Here is a 25,855-nt window from a genome sequence, read left to right on the forward strand (position 1 = left end):
GGAGAACAAAGGGAAACTGGAGAATAAAGCCACTGAGAAGTTTACCTGATAAAACGTGTTTAATTTTTTATTAACTTCACATTTTGGGCCACAAATGTGACAGGTAGCTACTGGGAGATCCGCACTATTGCAGCGGACGGAGTAATCTCCCAGTCTGTGTCCAGTCTCTCTGATGTAGAGAAGACCCACAGCGGGAGGAGCACCGGATGCAGTAGATGACCCCTGCAGATTGACGTGAAAAGTTGCTTCACTTGGAAGGACTGTTTAGGGCCCCGAATGGTGGTGAGGGCGGGATGAGGTGTGGGCCCAAACGCAAGAGGGAGCTTGTTCACGTGTGGAACCAGCCGCCAGGGAAAGTAGTGAATGCGAGTTCAAATTTGAACATTTAAGAAAAATTTGGACAGGTAATGGATGGGATGGGTACGATGTGACCAGGTGGGAAAATAGTTCGGCATGAGTTCCCCAAATGAGCGCATCTGGATAATTTTTCTCCATCACTCAAGAATTAGATCCATTTTTTTTTGGGGGGGGGGGGAATTTACCAACAGTATCTTATCATTTCAAAATACTTTTAATACAACTATTGGAAGTCTAGAAATGCAGTTAGACATCATTCTGGCGGGTGCTTTGGCCAGGCAGAAGGGAGTAGAACTAATTTCCCCCCCTTCCCTCTGGATACAGGATCGTAACCCAGCCACTTCCTCATTGAGTTCCAGTAAAGACTGACAACCCGATTGCCCAATGAAAACGCAGGAACGAACGCTTCGTGGAGATTAAGTTATTTATGTGGCATCCCCATGCATTTGAAAAATCGACTCTGAAATGGCCTTGAAGTTGCTGTTTAAACTTTTGGAGGTAACTGTCCTCTTCATGTTTCAACCTGCGATCTTTTTGGATCTTGAAGGTAAAAACTCCTCTGCTCATCGGTGGATACAACTACTTGCAACTCGTCCAAGAATTGGCGCGGCTTTAAAGCAGCACGAACAATTTACCTGTCGTGGGACCGAGGGGGGCGGGGCTTCTGTTGCGAGGCGACCCCCTGACTGGATACTGCAAGTGCCGATCACCGCGGGGAAAGCCAATCCCAATCGCCAGTTTTCCTTGCGCGGAGGAGCCCTTCACCTGGCGTCCTGTCTCAGCGCTTCCTTGCCGGCCCAGGTGCACCGAGGCGGAAGAGTGCAGGTCAAAGTGAAAATAAGTGGTCGCCATTGATGTATGCAAGTGGCTTAAAGCAATGGAAGTCGATCAATCCGAGCTGTGCGCGAGTTTGCTCATCTGGGTAAGTGAGTGCTGGAGAACTGTCATCCGCCACTGTCCTTCTGCACGGCCCCGTGTTCCCCGTCACTCACCTGCGGGGTTCTGCACAGGTGTGAGACCAGGCATGGCCACCCCGACTGGGACAGCGCTTCCACTTCTGTTCAGATACAAAGTCAACATGCCGCATTGTTAGTGAAGTGCATGGTATCGTTGCCGAACTACTGCAAAAATTTTAATCCCCCCCCCCAAAAAAAACCCGTCTTAAGAACAGGAACATATTTCTCCATTGCTCGTATCAATCATACAATTGAGCGTATTCAATTTGTACTCTACCTCTTTACCAATGTTAACATAAAAATTCTACTATAGTTAAACTCCAAATATCCAATATGCTCAGGATTATGGTGTCCATTTAGCAGATTATTGGATGCTATTTCTAGTAATGCCTAAAAGGAATTTTAATTCGCCTTTCTAATAAGTTACAAATTATTGTAATGAACTTTAAGGTGAATCTGGTCATTTGAAAGGGAAACTCGGCTCTGATGAGTCGAAAGGGGGTGGTGTGAATGAGTCTGGTGAGTGGGAAGCCTCACCTGGTGACCCTGAGGCCTGAGGATTTTTGCATAGTCCGACAGCAGATTACAAGGGATTTAGTGCAGTGGATGGAAATAGATCCAGTTCTGCTTTGTCTTTCTCTGGTCTCCCCAGGAAATGGGTTGCACAGGATAGTGGAGGGGTGCTATAGATGGATGAAAATGAGCAGCTGTCTTGTTGAGAAAGAGGAGTTGGTTGATACAATAGCTGAATCACAAATATATATATTTTTTTGTGATGAAGGATCGCCTACTTTAACCAAAAGCATAGTCACTGTGGAGTCGCTGAGCAGTAGATCTAATTCCACCAAACAAATTAGCAGCAGTCCATGGTCTTTAAACACACTTCCTTCATGTGTTGTGCTTGCTACTGCTTTTAATTATACTAAATTTGTCAAAATAGCAGAATGATGGATTACAGATTTTATTTTTCAATAAAATCTATTTCTTGTCATTGTCAAATATATTTTATTCTCTGTATTTTAAATGATTAGTCAAACACCAATCAAACAAGCTTAATTAGAGATGTAGAATCAAAATGTTACAGTCCATTCATATTTTATCAATTCAATCTGAAACCATAATCCCATTGCACTCACCACAGATGCTGGCTAGTTAGGTAAGAACATAAATTATGGAAGTAACATCTGGCCACTCATGCTTACTTTGCCATTGAATAAGATATCTCAAGATCTTTCCCCTTTCACCTTAAATGCCACCAGTTTTAGATTCCCCTTCCCTGTGAATATAACTGTTTACTTATCTATGCCCAAATAATTTTATAAACCCCTACAAGATCATCCCTCAGGATCCTACATCCAGTGAGAAAATACCTATTCTATCCAGCCTCTCTCATAACTCAAATTTTCATATCCCATCATCATCCTGGTGGATCTTTTCTGCGTCCTTTCCACCTCAATGACACCTTCTTACAAATGGGAAATCAGAAATGCACACGATGCTCCAAATATGGTCATGACATCCCAAATCCTGTCCAACACAGAAATGCTGGAGAAACTCAGCAGGTCTTGCAGTGTCAGTCAGAGGTGAAGATATAAAATGGACGTTTTGAGCCTGAGCCCTGAGATATTAGTTCCTTCAGTATTTCTGTCTCTTGACTACAATCTCAGCATCAGCATACTTTCATGCTTCATCCCAAATCCTGTGCTTTGTAACCTCCCAAATCTGCCAAACTCCTCCTCCTTCACCTGTGTCACCACTTTCAAGAACTATGTACTGTTACCCCTCGGTCTCTTTTTCCTCAACTTTCCCCAGGGCCTTACCAAGTCCTGCCCTAGTTTGTTTTGCCAGAAATACGTCACCTTATACTGAGTTAAATTTCATCTGCTTTTCCACTCTCCAATCTCTCACACATCCTGATCATTTTTCTTCTTCTGAGTAATTCAGCTGTATCATCTTTACATGGCTCAGGTCCCATGGCCACTGTGCTTATTTTGCAAGGTGGAATGAACAATGATTTGGGTTCAGGCAGCACAAACTGTGACCCTGCCTACTGGGCAGCATGATCAAAGACATTTGAAAGCTGTTGAAAATAATTTTTAAATATGTAATCATATTAAATTAATTTACAACACATTAAGCACCATTAACTGAAAGCATCAATGCTGTGAAATAAAAAATAAAAACACGTAGTTAAACTTACCTTTCTAATTAATGTCTATTCAGATGGATTCCGCTATGCCAGATGTACTAGTTGTGTTTTTTTTAATTTTTTTAAATTTTTCACAATATAAACCATATTGACCAAGACACATACAGACATTTTTCTTCTTAAATATATAGTGTCGTTTTCTCCCCCTTCCCCCCCTCCCTCCCTCCCTCACCCCCTCCCTCCCTCACCCCCTTCTCCATTTATTTGAAGTTCAATCTATAAGATACATTAAACCCGTTAAACAATGTTGTCACTTAATAAAAATAAACGAGAAATTTTACTGATTCAGTTCTTTTCATTATCTTCTCCTTCTGTCATTTTAGGTGGTGGAAGTCCATGGTAGGATTTCTCTATTGTATTTCATGCATGGCTCCCATATTTGTTCGAATATTGTAATGTTATTTCTTAAATTATATGTTATTTTTTCTAATGGAATACATTTATTCATTTCTATGTACCATTGTTGTATTCTCAAGTTATCTTCTAATTTCCAGGTTGACATAATACATTTTTTTGTTACAGCTAGGGCTATCATAACAAATCTTTTTTGTGCTCCATCCAAATCGAGTCCAAATTCTTTGTTTCTTATATTACTTAGGAGGAAGATCTCTGGGTTTTTTGGTATATTGCTTTTTGTGATTTTATTTAATATCTGGTTTAGATCTTCCCAAAATTTTTCCACTTTTTCACATGTCCAAATTGCATGAATTGTTGTTCTCGTTTCCTTTTTACAGCGAAATTATCTGTCTGATACTGTTGGGTCCCATTTATTTAACTTTTGAGGTGTGATGTATAGCCTGTGTATCCAGTTATATTGTATCACGTGTAACCTCGTGTTTATTGAATTTCTCAGTTCCGGAGCATAGCTTCTCCCATGTTTCATTCTTTATCTTTATGTTTAGATCTTGTTGCCATTTTTGTTTAGGTTTACTGTTTGTTTCCTCGTTCTCCTTTTCTTGCAATTTGATGTACATGTTTGTTACAAATTTTTTAATTATCATTGTGTCTGTAATCACATATTCAAAATTGCTTCCTTCTGGTAACCTCAGACTGTTTCCCAATTTGTCCTTCAAGTAGGTTTTCAGTTGGTAGTATGCAAACATTGTATCGTGAGTTATATTATATTTATCCTTCATTTGTTCAAAGGATAATAATTTATTTCCCAAAAAACAATTTTCTATTCTTTTGATCCCTTTTCTCTCCTATTCTCTAAAGGAAAGGTTATCTATTGTGAAAGGGATTAGTTGATTTTGCGTCAATATTAGTTTTGGTAGTTGGTAATTTGTTTTATTCCTTTCTACATGAATCTTCTTCCAAATGTTGAGCAGATGATGCAATACCGGTGAATTCCTACGTTGCACCAATTTTTCATCCCATTTATATAGTATATGTTTAGGTATCTTCTCCCCTATTTTATCTAGTTCTAATCTGGTCCAATCTGGGGGGCGTGGCAAGATGGCATAGGGAACAGACGTGCCTTCCAGACCTCTCCTGACTCTGATTTATTGTTTTGTCTTTAAGTGCCCGTTAAAGTTCTTTTAAAAAGTTTATAAATAATAAGAAGTGTTGCATTAGTGCCTAATGGTTTATATGCAAAAAAAAAAGGTAAAAGAAAATATCAACAGACTGTTAAAAAACTACATTTTCCGAAATTGTCTGAGCCTACTTGTTTACAAGAAGCCAGGTCTCAACGTAGAATGGATCCAGAGGAGGACGTGCAGAGTTCGGCATTGAAGCTTTGTTTTAAGCCGGTGAGGCTCTCTGAAGGTCGCACTCAACAGCTTTCAGAACAAGGGGCTGGACGGGTGCCAGTGTTTCGCACGGTGGCCACTGCAGGTGTTGTTGCTGAGGCTTTGACAGTTGAATCAGCTGGGGCGCCACCAGCTGGAGAGTTAAAGAGTTGTCATTCGACTGCTATAGTGGTGGCGCTGCAAAATGCATCTTCAATTACAACGGTTTTTCCAGACATCGATTCAGTGAAGATGATTAAAGAGATTTGGCTTAAAGATAACCCTGATCTTCACTCTCCTGGCATTGCTGGGGGGACTTTGAGTGGGATTTTTATACGAAGTCAAACTGTTAGAAAAGATACTAAATTAAGGGAAGGGACAGAAGATCCCGTGGTCTCTAAGGAACAGCAAGACCCCATTATGCCTGAATCTACTTCTGTTGAAATGTCTGTTAAGGATCTTGAAGATAAGATATATTCTGTATCGAGTCACTTAGCTAATTTTGTGAACCTGTTTATTTCCAAGATTAATGCGATGGTAGAAGTCATTAATGGAGCTTTTAAGCTTGAAACCATTGAAAGATTTGAAATGTGTGATCAAGGTTTAGTCGATGCACAGGATCAACTGCAAGATGAAAATAGAATAATTGAAACATTGCAGATCCAAAATAAAAATTTAGCAAAAAAGGTTGATTATTTGGAGAATCAATCTAGACGGAACAACGTGAAAATTGTTGGTTTGCCAGAAGGCATAGAAGGACCAGATCCAAGAAAATTTTTTACTGAATGGATTCCACGAGTGTTAGGACAGGATAAATTCCCTGAAGGTTTAATACTGGAACGTGCTTATAGAGTTTTAAGAAAAAAATCTTTTTCAGGACAGAATCCAAGATCTGTTTTGATCCGTTGTTTAAACTATTGTGACAGAGAGACAATTTTACGTACGGCTATTAGAAATGCCCAGCAAAATAGATCTCCTTTGATGGTTCAGAATAATCCTGTTTTCTTCTATCAAGATTTGAGTCAAGAAATTATGTTTCAACGACGCGAATTTAATTCTGTGAAAGAACGGTTGTGGGAAAAAAAGACATAAGGAAACATTCAGGTATTCTGCAGTACTGAAGATTTTTTAGGATGGAAATTAGCCAAAGTTCTTTGACAATCCTAAAGAGGTTATGGACTTTGCTCAGTCTCTACCAATCATGCAGTTTCAGGAACGATGTAGTCCTTCAAGGTCTCCAAAGAGAGTAGAGATGTAAGGTGGGATCCAGTTTTTTAAAAGAAATGGAAGCAATGGTGACCGAAGTGGTAACGTTGATTTAAAAAAAATAAATCTTTTATCTTTCTTTTGAGAAGAGTTTAAATAATGATGATAGTTTAATGAAATGGGAGTTGGGAGAGGGAACTGGGTGGGCACTAGTTTCCAGAAGTCATCAGCTACCTGTGAGTTATCTCACACCCAATATTTTGGGGTAGTTACCGCTTTGGGCGGTTTAAACAGGAGGAGGTAGTTGTGACCTCCGACCTGTTTTTTTTTTTCTTTTTAATTTTTGGGTTAAGAAATGAAGGTTTTTTTATTATTTTTTAAAAAATAAATAATTTTTTTAAACTCTTTTTGTTTTCTGATTGTAATTGAGAGGGAATTAGGAGGTTTTTTTTCTCTCTTTTTTTTCTCTTTTTTTGGGTTTTTTTTCCTCTTTTCTTTCTTTTTTAAGATGATGATGTCACAGAAGATAATAAGTCAAAAATTGAGGATGTTGAATTAGATGAAGAGGAAGATGAGGGGAAAGGTGATAAGAAGAAAAAGATGAAAATTAAGTACAAATACATTGAGGGAGAAGAGTTTAATAAAATTAAGTTAATTTCGATAGAGAATTTTGAAGATGTTATAAATGAAGAATATGGAGAATTTTATAAGAGTTTGAACTTTTTTCTTTTTTTTTCTTTTTTATATAAGGGGAGGGGAAGGGAATAAAAAGTTTATCTGATTGTTTTTCTAAGGGATGTTTTTGTTCTCTCGATGAATTATAAAGGAAACTTGGTATTAATGGAAATTCTGTATTTATGTATTATTAATTATGATTTTTTTGAATAACAGGTATGTGGTTGATATATGATTTTAATATTTGAACTTAGTTTTAAAGTGGATTTCATTTGTTAAATACATGTATTATGTTTGATTTAAATATATGTTTAAGGGTATTATTTTAATATTGATATTTTTTTGTTGTTAGTAATTTTTTTTTGTTGTTGTTGTTTTATCTTTTTTTTGTAAGTGGGGTTTTTTCTATTTTATTTACAATATTGTTAATTAATTCTTCACTCTTTATTTTGGGGGGGGAGTCTCCAGGTGGCGCTCATGGAGTGAACACGTTTTGGTTTTTGCTCCATAAAATATACTATTTTTAACCTGTATCCACCTTTGAACTAACTTCACAGAAGTCAGAAAGATCTTTATTATTTCTCGAAATAATACTTGAGTCTGTAAATTTTGAAGAAATGACTGAAGGAAAAGCTACACGAGCTAAAACCCGGGCAGAAGAAGGTAACGGCCGAGAGAAGAAACAACCAGACATTAAACTAAGTGAGATGACCTTCACTGACTTTTAAAAATTCTTTCGTGATGAATTCAAAGATGTTTGTCGCAAAAAAGACCTAGCTGAACTTCGTACAGCTTTAATTGCCTCAGAAGCTGAAGCCAAAAAACAACATACTTTAATTGCAGCTCTTCAAACTGAAGTTCAGCAAAAAGAGATTAGACTGACTGAGGTCGAACAGAAACTTTCCAAAGCAATTAAACAACTAGAAGCGCTCCAGCTGAAAAGCATTGATTCAGAGAACCGTTCCAGAAGACAAAATATTCGTTTGGTTGGAATTCCTGAAGGCATTGAGAAAGGAGATCTCCTGACGTTTTTTGCCGAGCTTTTAAAAGAAGCATACCCATCCGAATTCCCTGCTGATCCACCGCTACTTGATAGAGTACATCGTATCTGGAACCGAAATGCTGAAGCTTCCAAACCCAGAGTGGTGATGGTCCGTATGCATTACGTGAGTACAAAGGATAGATTGATTCGTACAGCCAGAAGACTTGGAAATGTGACTGTTCATGGCTTTAGTCTAAGAGCCTATGAAGATTTTAGTCCGGAGGTAGTACGCGCTCGAAGACTGTTTAAAGATCTGATGTCCGAATGTTTTGAGAAGAAACTGAAACCTGCGCTCCTGTATCCTGCGAGGCTCAGGATTTCTCCGGAGAACCAAGCTCGTCAAATATTCGACTCCGTGTCTGCAGCAAGGAACTACCTGTCGGCTAATTTCCCGTCTAGCGCGACCTCTCAGCCCGAGTGACTGATAAAAAATGCGGTAGATATCGGTCTTTTTCAGGTTAATAGTCAGATTCTGATTTCTGACCATTCGAAAAGTAATAGATCATTATAGCTCTCATTATCCTGTTCATCTTTAACACATTTTTATATATTTATTTTGGGGGGAGGATTGGACTAATTTTAAATTAGATGATTAATGTGTTATAATTATTGGGGGGGTTAATTTGTGTAGCTTAATGATGTAGTATTCTAATTTTTATTATCTTATTTTTTTATTATTTCTTTAAATGTAATTTTTATTTTATTCATGTCATAAAATTTTAAATAAAGTTTAAAAAAAAAAGATCTGGTCCAATCTGGTTTTTCCCTTGTTTGATAAAAATCTGATAGGTATCTTAATTGTGCGCTCTATAATAATTCTTAAAGTTTAGTAGTTGTAAGCCTCCTTGTTTGTACCATTCTGTTAATTTATCTAGTGCTATCCTCAGTTTCCCGCCTTTCCATAAGAATTTCCTTATTATTTTCTTTAACTCCTTGAAGAATTTCTCTGTTAGGTGTTTTGGTAATGACTGAAATTAGGTATTGTGTCCTTGGGAAAATGTTCATTTTAATACAGTTTATCCTTCCTATCAGTGTTAGTGGTAAGTCTTTCCAATGCTCTAAATTGTCTTGTAATTTTTTCATTAATGGATGGTCGAGGTTTTTATATAGTTGCATACCTAGGTATCACATTGCTTGTGTTTGCCATCTAAATGGCGATTCTTTCTTAAACTTTGTGAAATCCTCATTATTCATTGGCCTTGCTTCACTTTTATTTGCGTTGATCTTGTACCCCGATACTTCTCCATATTCCATCAATTTCCTATGTAATTCTTTTATTGATATTTCTGGTTCTGTTAAGTATATTATAACGTCATCTGCAAATAGACTGATTTTATATTCCTTCTCTTTTATTTTTATCCCTCTTATTTTATTTTCTGTTCTTATCAGTTCTGCTAGTGGTTCTATAGCTAACACGAACAGTGAGGGAGATAGTGGACATCCCTGCCTTGTTGATCTGCTCAAGTTAAATTGTTTTGATATATATCCATTTACTGTCACTTTCGCCAATGGCCCCTTATATAATGCTTTAATCCAATTAATATATTTCTCTGGTAGGCTGAATTTTTGTAGTACTTTGAATAAATAATTCCATTCTACTCTGTCAAAGGCCTTCTCTGCGTCTAAAGCAACCGCTACTGTTGGAGTTTTATTTCCTTCTACTGCATGAATTAAGTTAATAAATTTACAGATATTGTCTGTTGTTCGTGTTTTTTTAATAAATCCAGTTTGGTCTAGATTTACTATTTTTGGTACATAGTCGGCCAATCTGTTTGCTAATAGTTTAGCTATTATCTTATAATCTGTGTTAAGTAGAGATATTGGTCTATATGACGCTGGTGCAAGTGAATCTTTCCCTGTCTTTGGTATCACTGTAATTATTGCTGTTTTGCAAGAATCTGGTATGCTTTGTGTTTTATCAATCTGGTTGATTACTTCCAGGAGGGGAGGAATTAACAAGTCTTTAAATGTTTTATAGAATTCTATTGGGAATCCATCCTCTCCTGGTGTTTTATTGTTCGGTAGTTTTTTTTAATACTCCTGTAATTCTTCTATTTCAAATGGTTTTATTAATTTATTTTGCTCCTCTGTTTGTAATTTCGGTAGTTCAATTTTAGTTAGAAATTCATCTATTTTGTCTTCTTTCCCTTCGTTTTCAGTTTGATATAGTTGCTCATAGAATTCCCTGAAGTTTTCATTGATCTCCGTTGGATTATATGTAATTTGTTTGTCCTTTTTCCTTAATGCCAATACCATTCTTTTAGTTTGTTCTGTCTTAAGCTACCACGCTAGAATTTTGTGCGTATTTTCTCCTAGCTCATAATATTTCTGTTTTGTCTTCTTTATGTTCTTCTCCACCTTATATGTTTGTAGTGTTTCATATTTTATTTTTTTATCTGCCAATTCTCTTCTTTTAGTTGTATCTTCCTTTATTGCTAATTCTTTTTCTATATTTGTTATTTCCCTTTCCAACTGTTCTGTTTCCCGATTGTAGTCCTTCTTCATCTTAGTTACATAACTTATTATTTGCCCTCTGATGAACGCTTTCATTGCGTCCCATAGTATAAACTTATCTTTCACTGATTCCGTATTTATTTCAAAGTACATTTTAATTTGTCATTCAATGAATTCTCTAAAATCCTGTCTTTTAAGTAGCATGGAGTTTAATCTCCATCTATACATTCTTGGTGGGATGTCCTCTAGCTCTATTGCCAATAACAGGGGTGAGTGGTCCGATAATAGTCTAGCTTTATATTCCGTTTTCCTAACTCTCCCTTGAATGTGGGCTGATAACAGGAATAGGTCTGTCCTTGAGTATGTTTTATGTCTACCCGAATAATATGAATATTCCTTTTCCTTTGGGTGTTGTTTCCTCCATATATCCAAAAGTTGAATTTCTTGCATCGATTTAATTATAAATTTGGTTACTTTGTTCTTTCTGTTAGTTTTTTTTCCAGTTTTATCCATGTTTGAGTCTAAATTAAGGTTAAAATCCCTTCCTATTAGTATGTTCCCTTGTGTATCTGCTATCTTCAAAAAGATATCTTGCATAAATTTTTGATCTTCTTCATTAGGTGAATATACATTGAGTAAATTCCAAAATTCTGAATATATCTGACATTTTATCATTACATATCTCCCTGCTAGATCTATTATTTCCTCTTCTATTTTGATTGGTACATTTTTATTGATTAATATAGCTACTCCTCTGGCTTTTGAATTATATGATGCTGCTGTTACATGTCCTATCCAATCTCTCTTTAATTTCTTGTGTTCCACTTCAGTTAGATGTGTTTCTTGTACGAATGCTATATTAATTTTTTCTTTTTTCAGTAAATTTAACAGTTTCTTCCTTTTGATTTGGTTATGTATTCCATTAATATTTAAAGTCATATGGTTCAACATAGTCATTTCATACTTTGTTTATCTTTCCTTTCCATTTCCTCATCACCACCTTCCCTTCTTATCCATTTCTGCTTTCTTTTTTTGAACACATTATAAGACAACATTCCTAAAACATAAAATATTTCCACTATTCTCATATCTAAAATTCCTTTAGTCCCTCCCCTTTCTGAGTTGCCCTTTGTCCCTTGTCGGGCAACCACATCTCCCCTCTCCATTTGGATTTGCGAATCCGCTTGCAAGCGTCAACTGATTTCGCAGTGACCATTATTCTTCCCCACCCAGCCCCCCCAAAAAAAAGATTTTAATCTTCATATATAACAAAGATCACTCTCTTAATTCCCTCCTTACTTCCTTTCTTCCCTTCCTTTCCCTTCTTAGTTCTTACTTATACTCTATTTATATATATAGTTTGTTGTCATTTTTGTTCTTGTTACATCTCTTCATCTCTCTGTCTGTTTTGTAGTTGTTCTGCAAATTTTCGTGTTTCTTCCGGATCTGAGAATAGTTTGATTTGCTGCCCCGGAATAACTATTTTAAGTACTGCAGGGTATTTTAACATAAATTTATAACCTTTTTTCCATAGGGTCGTTTTTGCTGCATTGAACTCCTTCCTCTTCTTCAGGAGTTCAAAACTTATATCTGGATAGAAAAAAAAATTTTGACCCTTGTATTCCAGTGGTTTTTTGTCTTCTCTTATTTTTTTCATTGCCTTCTCCAATATATTTTCTCTTGTTGTATATCTTAGGAATTTTACTAGAATGGATCTTGGTTTTTGTTGTGGTTTAGGGGCTAATGTTCTGTGTGCCCTTTCTATTTCCATTTCTTCCTGTAATTCTGGTCTTCCTAGGACCCTAGGGATCCAATCTTTTATAAATTCTTTCATATTTTTGCCTTCTTCATCTTCCTTAAGGCCCACTATCTTTATATTGTTTATTCTATTATAATTTTCCATTATATCTATCTTCTGAGCTAACAGCTCCTGTGTTTCTTTAACTTTTTTTATCAGATTCTTCTAATTTGTTTTTTAAGTCATCTACTTCCATTTCTATGGCTGTTTCTCGTTCCTCCACCTTGTCTACTCTTTTTCCTATATCTGACATGATCATCTCTAATCTATTCACTTTTTCTTCTGTACTTTTTATTCTTCTTTTTATATCACTGAATTCTTGTGTCTGCCATTCTTTTAATGTTTCCATATATTCTTTAAAAAAAATATATCCATGTACTTGCCCTTCCCTTCATCTTCCATTTCTCTGTGTTCTCCCTCCTCTTCTTCTGAGTCCACTCCAGGATCTGTGTCCTTTACCTCTGTCTCTTCTGGTTTTCTTGTTGGGTTGTTTGTTTTATTTTGTTGGGTATTTTTGGTCTTCTTATTTTTATTAGAAGTGTCTTGATGCTGGTCTTCTTCCTCTGGGTTGGTCATCTGTTGTTTCTTTGATTTCCTATTTTTATTCTCTTCCTTTTTGTTCTCATTATTTTCTATGTTTTCCTGTTGAGAGTCTTGCTGTTGTGTTGTAGTTGTCTGTTTCAGCTGTGGAGATTTACTCCTCAGCTGGTCCCCCTTCCCATCAGTGTTGTTTTTGTCTTGCGCATCGCGCATGCGTGGTTGCGCACTTTTGTTTGGCTCCGTGAGCCATTTTTGTAGTCCTGAGTTCAGGGTTTCCACTGACGTCAGGGAGCGGGCTTCTCTCTCCACGGCGGGCCTCCGGTAAGGCCTTCAGCTTCCTCCTCCGACATCCTTCCTTCTTCTTTTCTTCCCGTTGTTTTTGGTTTTTCTTTCTTCGCTGCCATTTTCTCCACACTTTCACTTTCACTTTGTAATGGTTTCTATGTTTGTGCCTTTGTTTTTTCTCTATCTTTTTTTAACTTTTCTGGAGAGGGCTGGAGTTCCCCTACCGGCCACTACTCCATCACGTGATTTCCCCCCTACTAGTTGTGGTTGATGTAAAGCTGAGCATGTCCAGTCTCTCAGCAGAGTCAGATTTCAGATTTATTGTCAGAGTACTTGCATGAGAATATTTTTCCTGCTTATTGGTAGTGCAAAACAGAAATCTGTACATACCATACACATGTAAACAAATAAAGAGCTGTAAACAGATAGCAAATGTAAACAAACTGCAATACTGAAAGAATTTTTAAAAAATCAATAAAGTGAACAAGTCAGAGTCCTTAAATGAGAGTTTGTCATTGAGGAATCTAATGGTGGAGGGGTAACAGCTGTTTCTGAACCTGCTGGTACGAGTCTTGAGGCATTTATACCTCTTTCCTGATGTGAGAACAGAGCGTGTGCTGGGTGGTGAGGATCCTTGATGATTCCTTCTGCTTTCTGATGGCAGAGTTCCCTGTAGATGTTCTCGATAATGGGGAGGGTTTTGCCTGTGATGTCCTGGGGTGTGTCCATTATATTTTGGAAGGCTTTATGCTCAGAGGTGTTTTGTCCCCATACCAGACCGTGATGCAGCCAGTCAGCACACTTTCCACCACACATCTGTTGAAAATTTTCAATAAATATTTAGTTCATCCCTCGACTTAGTCCAAGTTTTTAATTTTGGCCCTCCGTGAATTTGAGTTTGACATCCCTGGCATACAGCATGCATCCCTGTAATACAGACTGAATCGTTATAAAACAGCATAACCCAGATAATAGGAATGCTGCAATGATATTTTGACATTAGAAGATGTCGATCACACAGAATTTCACAACTAATTCAAATCTCTTTAATCTGACATGTCACCCTCAACAAAGAAACCATGGGCATTACCTAAATAAGGAATACTATTAAGCAGATTCAGATTCTATAGCATCTTTAATGATGAAGCAAAACAAGACCACTACCATGAGACATTATTACATTATTTCATTTTTTCTCTTGGACTTGTAAGTCCCCTGCTATTATAAACTTCAGCAGAAACTAGGGGCAGAGATTTCAATGGTGTTGAGTAAAATTGATTTCACTCAATAATAGTGGAGATCTAAAACTTCTTGTCTGAAGAGATGATGGAGATGAATACTCTCTCAATATTTAAAACAAATACTTGGATGGATCTTTGAGGACCCCATAATCTACAAGGTTATGACGAGGAGTTCGCAAGTAGTTGAGACTTGAAGTTCAATTTCAGCAAGCATAGGCCTAATGGGCCAATTAGCTTCCTTCAGTTATTCTACTTAAATTTTATTAAATATGTGTGGATCTATAGATGAAAGTAGAAACTGTCTGTTGATTGAAGTCTCTGAACCAGAAAACAAAACCATTGCAGCCACTTCCAAGATGCTTAACATGAATTTCAATCAAAGTGATAATATGTTCACAGTTGGACAGATTAAAAAGTTTTAGTAGTAAAACATATCAGATTTTTAAAATCCAAATTTAATCCAGTTTGGGCTTGTCGGGGGGGGGGGGGGGGGGGGCGTGGCAAGGTGGCATAAGGATCAGACGTGCCTTCCAGTCCTCTCCTGACTCTATCTTATTGTTTTGTCTAGAAATGCCCATTAAAATTCTTTAAAAGTTTAGATAATTTCAGTGCTGTTAATTTAACTTATGATGGTACAATTGGTGGAAAAGAGCAAAAAAAAATGACAACAGATCATCAAAAAACTACATTTTCCAAAAGTTCAAGTTTTGGAGCCTACCTACAGGAAAGACACCGGGACTCAGCGTGAAATGGATCCCAGGAGAGAGGTACAGTGTTCGGATGTAGAACTCTATGTTACATCGGTAGAGCCCCCTAAAGAGGGCGCCAAACAGCCTTTAGAACAAAGAGTTACTCAAAGGCATTTGTCAACTGTAGAGGTGGCGCTGCAAACTGCATCTCTTGAGATACAAGAACCTATACAACTTGATGTACTGGGAGAACTTAATACATTATGGACTGGGGAAAACCCCGGCCAGCGTCCTCCAGTCATTGCTGGAGAGGCTGTGGCTGGGGTTTCCACACACAGTCATACTACAAGGAAGGCAACCAGAATGAAGGAAGGAATAGAAGATCCTTTGGTTATGCAGAAGAAGCAGGAATCTGCTGAGCCAAAATCTCTTCCAATTGAAAAGATTTATGTGAATCTTGAATCTAAATTATCTTATACAATGCAGGGATTATCCAAGATTATGACTGAACTTGGTACTAGGTTTAATACTCTGGTGAAAATACATTCTCAACAGATGGCTGAGTTTGGAGCTTTTAAGCTTGAAGTGAGAGATAAATTTAATTTGTGTGAAGAAGATAGAGACGAAATACGGGATCAAGTTTTTGATGTGACCAAAATGGTCGAAGACTTACTAACTCAAAATAAAAATTTGGTGAAAAAGATTGATTATTTGGAAAACCAATCCAGACGGAACAATATAAAGATTATTGGTTTGCCGGAAGGTATGGAGGGACCAGTCCCAAGAAAATTTTTTACTGAATGGATTCCGCAGGTGCTGGGTCAAGAACATTTCCCGGAAGGTATAATACTGGAACGTGCTCACAGAGCCTTGCGTAGAAGACCTATTTCAGGTCAAAGTCCAAGACCTGTTTTGGTTCGTTGCTTGAATTATTACGACAGAGAAATAATTTTACGAGTGGCTATTAGAAATGCACAACAGAGAAAATCACCCTTGATGATTCAAAATAATCGAGTTTTCTTCTATGCGGATTTGAGTCAAGAAGTTATGTTCCAACGACGGGAATTCAATCCTGCTAAAGAGTTGTTGTGGAAGAAAGGTTACAAGGCAACCTTTAGATATCCAGCTGTTTTGAAGGTTTTTCAAGATGGTTGCCAACCAAAGTTCTTTGATTCTCCAAAGGAAGCTATAGCATTTGCTCAAGAGCTGCCAATTACTCAGTTTCAACAGAGACATAGTCCACCGCGATCTCTAAGGAGACAAGAGATGGAAGAAAAGAGCCGTGCTCCAAGAAGGAATGGTTGTAATGGTGACTCAGCAGTTGGAGCTGATTAAAAGAAAAGTTGTCCTTTTTTTTTCTAATGTTTTTTTTTAAAAAAAGGGATATTAAATAATGATGATGTTAATTTAAGATGAAGTGAGAGTTGGGGGAGAGAACTGGATAGGCACTATTTCCTGAAAGTCATGTGCTACGTGTGAGTTATCTCACACCCATTTTTTTTTGGGAGTTACCGCATTGCGTGGTTTAGACGGGAGGGGGTATTTTTAACCTCCTACCCGTTTTTTTTTCCTTTTTTTTGTATTAGATTAAAGAGTGAAGGTTTTTTTTTGTTTAAATATAAAAAAAAAGCATAAGAAAGTATTTGATTGTTTAAAAAACTAAAAATTGATGTGTTTTTTTTTGTAAAGTTTATTCAGTAAATAAGGAATATGTGAAATTTAAATGTGAATGGGATGGATAAGTTTTTTTAAATATTTTTTCTTTAACTTTAAGATGAAAGGAGTGGTAATTCTGGTGTATATTATTTTGTTATTTTAGTTATAGAACAAAGGGAATAATGGTGAAAGTTATAAATTGAATTGTACAATTCTTAATGAGGCTTGAATTTTTTTGTGGTTTATGCTCCATTTGTTGAAGATATAGATTTCGTTGTAGATGTGTTTTTATTATTCGGATATCTGAATTTTAACGTAATGATTGGGGATATTTAAATGTGGTATTGGAGGTTTTATTGGATAACTATTCAAGAGTAAAAGGGAAAAATGGTGGAAGAGAACTAAAATTGAATTGTACAGTGCTTAATGAGGTTTGAATTTTGTTTTAAGATGGTGGTTTATGTGACTAATATGATGATAGATGTGAAGTTAGTTGATATTTGGTGAAGGTTTATCTCTATAGAGAAAGTTTTTTTTTCATCTTTTTTTTTCATGCTATAATTTTTTTTAAGAATTGATTATTGTTTAAGAATTTTTGATAGATAATGTTACTAACTTTACTAATTTTTTATATTAAGTTTGAGTTAAATATATGTTTCATCTTAACTCTGTTAAATATATGCATTTAAGTTTGATTTAAATATGTTTTTTAAGTCTGATATCTTAGTATTAATTACTTTTCTTTTTGTTAGTATTTTAATCGGTTATGTTTTTGTTTTTTTTTTGTAAGTGGGTTTTTTTCTCACATATATTATTAACTTTATTAATTCTTCACTCTTTATTTTGGGGGGAAAGGGGGGGTTGGACTAATTTGAGTTGGGTTATTAATGTGTAATAATTATTGGGGAGGGTATAGTTTATTTAGATTACTGATACTGTATTGTAATTTTATTATTTTATTCTTAATTTTTTTTAAAATGTAATCCTATATGTTATTCATGTTATAAAATCTTAAATAAAGTTTAAAAAAAAAGTTTGGGCTTGTCACCTGCATGATTTGGCAATTATATGAAATAATTTTTGAAAGATTGATGATGCATAGTTTCTAACACTTCTGTGGGCTCACACCCAACCTGTTTATCCTGTTCTTCAGTGTAATGAAAGACCTCTTGAAACAGCAATACTTTTAAATTGTTTTTGATTCTCTGTCTGGCCTTGCAAGCACTCCCAAACCAAAAACATTTGAGTTACCTATCATTTTCCAGTACTGACTTCTTTATTAGATATGAATTCAATCACTCAACTGTTGGTGGTCACATCTTAAAATAAAATACGTTGACTCACAGATCAATCCCATTCCTCCAGTTCTTTGGCTTGGCTTCGCGGACGAAGATTTATGGAGGGGTAAAGTCCACGTCAGCTGCAGGCTCGTTTGTGGCTGACAAGTCCGATGCGGGACAGGCAGACACGATTGCAGCGGTTGCAAGGGAAAATTGGTTGGTTGGGTGTTGGGTGTTGGGTTTTTCCTCCTTTGCCTTTTGTCAGTGAGGTGGGCTCTGCGGTCTTCTTCAAAGGAGGTTGCTGCCCGCCAAACTGTGAGGCGCCAAGATGCACGGTTTGAGGCGATATCAGCCCACTGGCGGTGGTCAATGTGGCAGGCACCAAGAGATTTCTTTAGGCAGTCCTTGTACCTTTTCTTTGGTGCACCTCTGTCACGGTGGCCAGTGGAGAGCTCGCCATATAACACAATCTTGGGAAGGCGATGGTCCTCCATTCTGGAGACGTGACCCATCCAGCGCAGCTGGATCTTCAGCAGCGTGGACTCGATGCTGTCGACCTCTGCCATCTCGAGTACTTCGACGTTAGGGATGAAAGCGCTCCAATGAATGTTGAGGATGGAGCGGAGACAACGCTGGTGGAAGCGTTCTAGGAGCCGTAGGTGATGCCGGTAGAAGACCCATGATTCGGAGCCGAACAGGAGTGTGGGTATGACAACGGCTCTGTATACGCTTATCTTTGTGAGGTTTTTCAGTTGGTTGTTTTTCCAGACTCTTTTGTGTAGTCTTCCAAAGGCGCTATTTGCCTTGGCGAGTCTGTTGTCTATCTCGTTGTCGATCCTTGCATCTGATGAAATGGTGCAGCCGAGATAGGTAAACTGGTTGACCGTTTTGAGTTTTGTGTGCCCGATGGAGATGTGGGGGGGCTGGTAGTCATGGTGGGGAGCTGGCTGATGGAGGACCTCAGTTTTCTTCAGGCTGACTTCCAGGCCAAACATTTTGGCAGTTTCCGCCAAACAGGACGTCAAGCACTGAAGAGCTGGCTCTGAATGGGCAACTAAAGCGGCATCGTCTGCAAAGAGTAGTTCACGGACAAGTTACTTCCTTGTAACCTGTTTACTCTTCCACTTTTCCATGACTTCTCACTCCCACCCCCTTCCCCGCTGATTCTCAAACCACCAACCTACATGAAACATAGTTTGCAGCAGTGAAGTAGCCGATCAATTAGCACGCTCTTGCAGAACACCCAGGGGAAGTGTGTGTGCCTATTTCTAATTTATCCAGAATGCATCCCAAGAAATAGGTTCTAAAATTTTGCTTAGAGGCGGTGGTTCTGTTGGTCTGTATAGCTTCAGACTGTTACCACCTGTTGGAGTTTTCAGCTCTGAGCTGAATCTGTGAAGCAAAGTTCCCCATATTTCGAGTACACTGTAAGTTGTGCTTGCAGTTTATAATGTTTCAGATAGTTACCAATCTGCATTTTGGTAATTTGTAAAAAATTATTCAACTTGGAGTTCGGGGAGTTCTTTGTTTGCAATTTATAAGCAAATAGGTCTTTTGTGCCAGCTCTGCAGTTGATGAACTTTTTAAGTTCCAAAGCAGACGATGCAGGGATGTGATGTTGAGGCTCTGTAAGGTACAGGTGAGACCTCATGATGTATTGTGAGCTGTTTTGGGCACTTCATTTGAGAAAGGATATGCTGCTGTTGGAGAGGTTTCTCCAGGATATTCTAAGTGAACACCCTTTAATCATGAAGTTGTGCCCTCTTGTCCAAGACTTTCTGACCATGGGAAAATAACCACTGAACATCTACTCTGTCCACGTCTTTCAACATTCAAAATGTTTTGATGAGATTCCCTCCTCATTCTCATAAAGTCCAATGAATACAGGTCAAGAACTTTCAAACGCTCTTCATATGATAACTCTTTCTGGATTCCGGTATTGAAGAGCGTTTGAAAGTTCTTGACCTGTATTCACTGGACTTAGGAGAATGAGGGGAAGTGTAGGAATTTCTTCAGCCAGAGGATGGTAAATCTGTAGAATTTTTTTTTGCCATAGGTGGTTGTGGAGACCAAGTCATTGATGTATTTAAGGCAGAGGTTAAGTTTCTTGATTAGCCAGGGCATCAAAGTTTATGTGGAGAAATATGAGCAGTGAGACTGAATGAGAAAAAAGATCTGCTCATGATTGAATAGGAGGGAAAAGTCAATGGGCTGAATAGCCTATTTCTGCTCCTATGTCTTATTAAATTCTGGTATTACGCCAGCACTGCTGGAGCCACTGTAATGGCAACACTGCCGCTGGTGCAGACCTGCGAGAGTGGAGACACAGTGCTGCTCTGAGGGTTCAACCAGCTGGTCCTAAGGCTGCCAGCTATCTACAGGCTTTAAATGGCCTGTTAAAGGAGCTGACAGTGTTTGTCAATAAACTCCTGCAACCATCATGGTCAGTGCCCAAGATGGCAGTGGCCACAAATGATTGCAGGTTCCAGGGGAAACAGCAGACTGGCGGAGGGCAGCAGAAACAGGGAGAATGTTGGGAAGGAGAAGCAGCGGAGAAGCCTACATGGGAGGGTGACCATGGTGGCAGCCAGTGAGGGGCTTAGTAACTGAAGGATCCTACAGGAAGATGACCACGACAGCGGGCCAACAAGGGGTTCAGCAGCTGAAGGATCCACACAATCTGCAGCATGCTGGACTGGCTCATGGGAACCAGGTAGTGGATCCTGGAATCAAGAGAATGCTAAGGGCAAGAGAGGCTCTCAAATGGCTTTGGGTGCTTAAAGATTCCTGATTGTGTCGGAGATTTTGATCTGGAGCTCGGATTGCCGAAGGATCGAACAGGAGTCTGTCACTGCAGAGGTTGCAAGAGCGAATCTACGGACACTCTCTGAAGAGAGTGATTCTCTCGAATCAGAAGAGGCCCCAAGCAACTCTAATGGTGACTCTTTGTAGATATTATGTGATGTACAATTACATGGCAATAAAGGAATATTGAAGCGTGAGAATTTCTGCTTAACAATTTTTTTAATTGTTTGAGTGTTATGGGCACCTGGTAGGCCAAAGCCTTACTGCCCATAGTGGTAAACTGTAGCCATAAACCAATCTAGTCCATGTACTGTACGATGTTGGATGGGAAGCCGATTGTACCAATCTCATTGAGCAGAGTCGTTATTGCAAACAGCAAAATGGAAGGTATTGGCAAACTTTTATCACCACGGTGACAATCATGTGTTCACTCACACCAAAACTGTCATTGGTGTCAAAGTCAAGTAGCTCTTTTTCCCTGGTGGTGTTTCTCATCATCTGCCATGGACAGGAATGGCAAATTTTGCTCCCAAGAAACAAGTTCCTCAGCTAAAGACAACAGATTTCCTTCCCGAAATATTCTTGAGCCAGATGAGCTTTTAAGGACAATGCACAGTCACAAGATTTTTAATTCTTAATTTATTAAATGGATGATATTGAAATTTTACAGGCACTGTTGTGGGATTTTTAAATCACATCTTTGACTAAATATTCTTATATCCCTAAATTATGAGTCCCATGGCAACTTCAATGCAAATGTATAAGCAATGAGTTCCAAATTTTGTGAACAACAAAGTCCTACCTTGAGGCAATATTGATAAAAATTTGATTAAAAGTAAGGCTAGGTTATAAATATTAAATTATCAAGTTAAACAGTAAAGGCTGCAGATACTATGAATGTAGTGCAATACAAATATCCCTTTGCTTCCTCTCGATTCTGCGGATCCTGTGGAGTTTCTCCAACACTTGTTGTGTAGTTTATGGCATAATAAATTATTACACTGAATTTGTTTTCTACCTGCAGCTGAAGGAAGAAAATAGAAAATAACTTTTAAAAAATGACGGTAATTTATAAGTTTCAGTGTTGCGTGGAAAGGTAAAATGGTCAGGGTGTCATTACAGAAATTAACTTGGAAGGACGCACGAGGAGGTCTGCAACTTCCTAATTTTCAGAATTATGATGAATCAGGCACAGTTGAAATTTATTAACAGGATGTTTGAAGTGGATAAACCTTTGATATGGGATCATATTGAGTTATCTCATATTGGGTGAGAAGAAGATGAATCAGTTTATTTATAGATGGAATTCTCAGATATTAAGTAATTATAATTTGCCTGTGTTGAAACATTTAATGGAATTTTGGAATTAAATTATAGGTACTTAAGGTAAAATTTTGGCTAAAACTCCTTCGTTTCAAAATAAGCTTTTTCCTTTTACACTTAATAATCAACTTCTGAAGTTATGGGATCAGAAAGGAATTAAATTGGTAGAAGATTGTTATGAAGCAGATATTTTATTTCATTCCAAAGAATGAAAAATAAATGAAATATCTTTGAAAACTCTTTTTTTCTTACTATTAAGTTAAAGCATAATTGTTGGATAATTTTGGGCATATGTTAAGGCTACCCAGGTGGTCTAAATTTGAAATTTTACTTACTGATGGTGGTAAGAAAGGATTTATATCCAAGATGTATGCTTTATTGCAGAACAAAATTCTTAAGCCAGATGTTTATAAATCTAAATTAAAATGGGAAAAAGATTTGACCATATCTATCTCGCAGGATGATTGGATGAACTTGTATGAGGATAGTATGACTAAAATTGTAAATGTAAGGTATAGATTGGTTCATTATAACTTTCTTCATCAGTGTTACAAGATCAAACCAGCAACCACAAAGAAGGCATATCACACAGGGGTAAAGATGAGCAGTTACTTTATTAACAAAAATTCACCTTCAAACTTTAATTCCCCCCCACCCCATTTTATAACAATGCCCACTGGTTACTATGCAAATTTCTAGAACAGTGTAAAACTAATAAATTCCCCAACCTAAATATAACATATGTAATTAAAGTCTGTTATATTTCTAACCAGCCCACAGAAAAACACAAAACACACAAGACTCACAAAACTTCGATCTCAACTGAAGCAAAGATCATAAACAAAGTTCAGTTTGTTTGGTAAACTGAAGCCAAAAGATCTTTGAGAGAGAGAGAGAGAGAGCTAAAAATTCAAAGTTGTCTTGTGTTGCTTGCAGAGAGAGGAACAACTGGCTTGGTCTGGATCATTCTGGCTGCCTTCAGAATGTTCATCCTTTTTGAAATCCCAACATTCTAAACTGTCCTTCAGACCATGACTCATGCTCTGTGCCTCCTTCCACTCCACAGTACCCCCCCCCCCCCCACCTCAGTCGTGGTTTATAGTCCAAGTCCAGAAATTTTTAGATCATTTTTCTGCACATGCTCAGTTCATCTCCCACTCTCTCAGCAGTGCACTTTCACCATGGCTCTCTAAGGCAAACTGTCACTTTTTAATACAAAACCACACAACACATAGGCCAATACACAACACAAATCTCTGTAACAATCAGTTATACTTAACTTCGGAGAAATTAAGGTAAGTGGTTCAGAAGCTGACATCCTGACTTAAAACTTCAAAATTAAATTACCACTCCAGAAAAAGGATGTCATGTTTAGCGTAGCAGTTAGCCAAATGCTATTACAGAGCCAGTGACCCAGGTTTGAATCCAGCATTCTGTATGGAGTTTGTACATGCTCCCTGAATCTACAGGGGTTTGCTCTGGATGCTCTGGTTTTCTCCCACCCACCAAAAACAGGGTTATGGGTTAATTAAGGTATTTGGATGGCACTGACTCTTGGACTGGAAGGGCCTGTTACTGTTCTGCAAGTTTAAATTTAAAATGTGAGCACAAAATTCTAGGCTAATTCTTCAAAGGAATAACCAGAAAATGTTTGTTGCATGATTGGAGAGCCATCTTTCAAGTGAGGTGTTGAATCAAGGCCTACCTTCTCTCTCAAATGTAGATCAAAACGTCCTTGGCACTAATTCAAAGAATAACAGGAACATGGGATGAAGATATACAAAAGCGTATTTCTAATTCCATGTTAGTGCCTGCTGGTATGAACTAACATATTTTGTTATGAACTAACACAAGAACAGCAATGGAAAATTCACCAAACTGGTAAAATCAAAATAATAGTTTTTATTAAACTATTAATCATTTCTTACTTTTCTTTGGCTTGGCTTCGCGGACGAAGATTTATGGAGGGGGTAAAAAGTCCACGTCAGCTGCAGGCTCGTTTGTGGCTGACAAGTCCGATGCGGGACAGGCAGACACGGTTGCAGCGGTTGCAGGGGAAAATTGCTTGGTTGGGGTTGGGTGTTGGGTTTTTCCTCCTTTGCCTTTTGTCAGTGAGGTGGGCTCTGTGGTCTTCTTCAAAGGAGGTTGCTGCCCGCCAAACTGTGAGGCACCAAGATGCACGGTTTGAGGCGTTATCAGCCCACTGGCGGTGGTCAATGTGGCAGGCACCAAGAGATTTCTTTAGGCAGTCCTTGTACCTTTTCTTTGGTGCACCTCTGTCACGGTGGCCAGTGGAGAGCTCGCCATATAACACGATCTTGGGAAGGCGATGGTCCTCCATTCTGGAGACGTGACCCATCCAGCGCAGCTGGATCTTCAGCAGCGTGGACTCGATGCTGTCGACCTCTGCCATCTCGAGTACTTCGACGTTAGGGATGAAAGCGCTCCAATGGATGTTGAGGATGGAGCGGAGACAACGCTGGTGGAAGCGTTCTAGGAGCCGTAGGTGGTGCCGGTAGAGGACCCACTTAATGCTAAACTTAATGCTAAACTTAACCCCATTATGCTCAAATGTGAAATGTATGCGTGTGTGGCCAAATCCCAGACTATTACAGTTTAGATATAATTCTGAAAAGCCAATTTTAAATTTCAGCATCAAATGTTTTGTGTTGAACTTGAAGATTTTAAAATTGCAGTTCAGAAGTAATTATGAAGCATTTTGAAACATCATACTTTAAAACTTTCTTTTGTAAAGTCGTTTAGGAGCAATGTTTCTTCATATGAGTGATTTCACAAGCTCCCTCTTACCTTTCCAAGGAGTTATGGAGTCTGTTTTCCATGACAATTTCTTTCTTAATAAAGAATTATCTTTTTTCATGGACATGAGGCTGCCCTCTTTTCTTAGAAGCAGTCGGAGTGGCTATTTCTTTTAAAATACAAGTTTTTGTGTTCCTCCTTTTATGAGCATAGGCAGCTTTCCTTCCCCAAAGGAAATTTTGCTGCTTTCTCAATCCAATCTCAATCACAGTCCAATCTCATTTCTCATTCCTTCAAGTTCACTGGTCTTTATAGGATGATCTTTTCATCTTCAACTGACCCAAAAATGTCTCTTTTCCAATATATATTCTATTCTGATCTTTCATGTCACATGGTATGACATCATTACATTCTTTGAAGATCTTCTGAACCTTTTAACATCTTCATGCTAAAAAAGCATAATTTAATCTTTGTCTTCCCAAACTTAAAAATCAAAGTAATTGTTTCTGTTTGATGTTTCTCTCCTGCTTCCTGAGTTGCCTGGTACGGATCACCAAAATGGCTTCTTGTATACTTAGGCAAAAAGTCCATTGTTCTTTATCTCAAAAACCATCACCAAATCTTTCTTCTCTTTCTGTAACTGTAGTCACAGTGGATTCTGTCTCTGAGATGATGTTAGTTGCCATTTTTAAAGAATCTCTCTCTCTCTCTCTCTCTGTTTTGAAAATGCAAATATGTTATCTGTGCCAAACTCAGAAAATAACCTTACTAAGATATATAAATATGAAATATAGTTTATCATAACTTTTAGCAATACTTCCAGAAAAGGTGCATTTGCTAATTAGCCTGATC

General features: G+C 37.8%; 1 protein-coding gene across 2 annotated transcripts in view; it reads left to right on the top strand.

Moving 5' to 3' along the window:
- Positions 1-884: 884 nt before the first annotated feature.
- The window catches only part of LOC138763787 (protein Hook homolog 1-like), a 98,178-nt gene continuing 73,207 nt past the window's right edge, over positions 885-25,855 (top strand). The window contains exon 1 of one of the 2 annotated variants that reach the window (XM_069938518.1): positions 885-1,279. In XM_069938518.1, the coding sequence (XP_069794619.1) occupies positions 1,235-1,279 (45 nt within the window). In that variant the 5' untranslated portion in view covers positions 885-1,234. Of the gene's footprint in view, positions 1,280-23,433; positions 23,542-25,855 lie in introns of those variants that run through there. The other variant, XM_069938519.1, reaches the window with a different exon arrangement.

This window comes from Narcine bancroftii, chromosome 5, assembly GCF_036971445.1.
Source record: "Narcine bancroftii isolate sNarBan1 chromosome 5, sNarBan1.hap1, whole genome shotgun sequence".
In the NCBI taxonomy this organism is placed as follows: Eukaryota; Metazoa; Chordata; class Chondrichthyes; order Torpediniformes; family Narcinidae; genus Narcine; species Narcine bancroftii.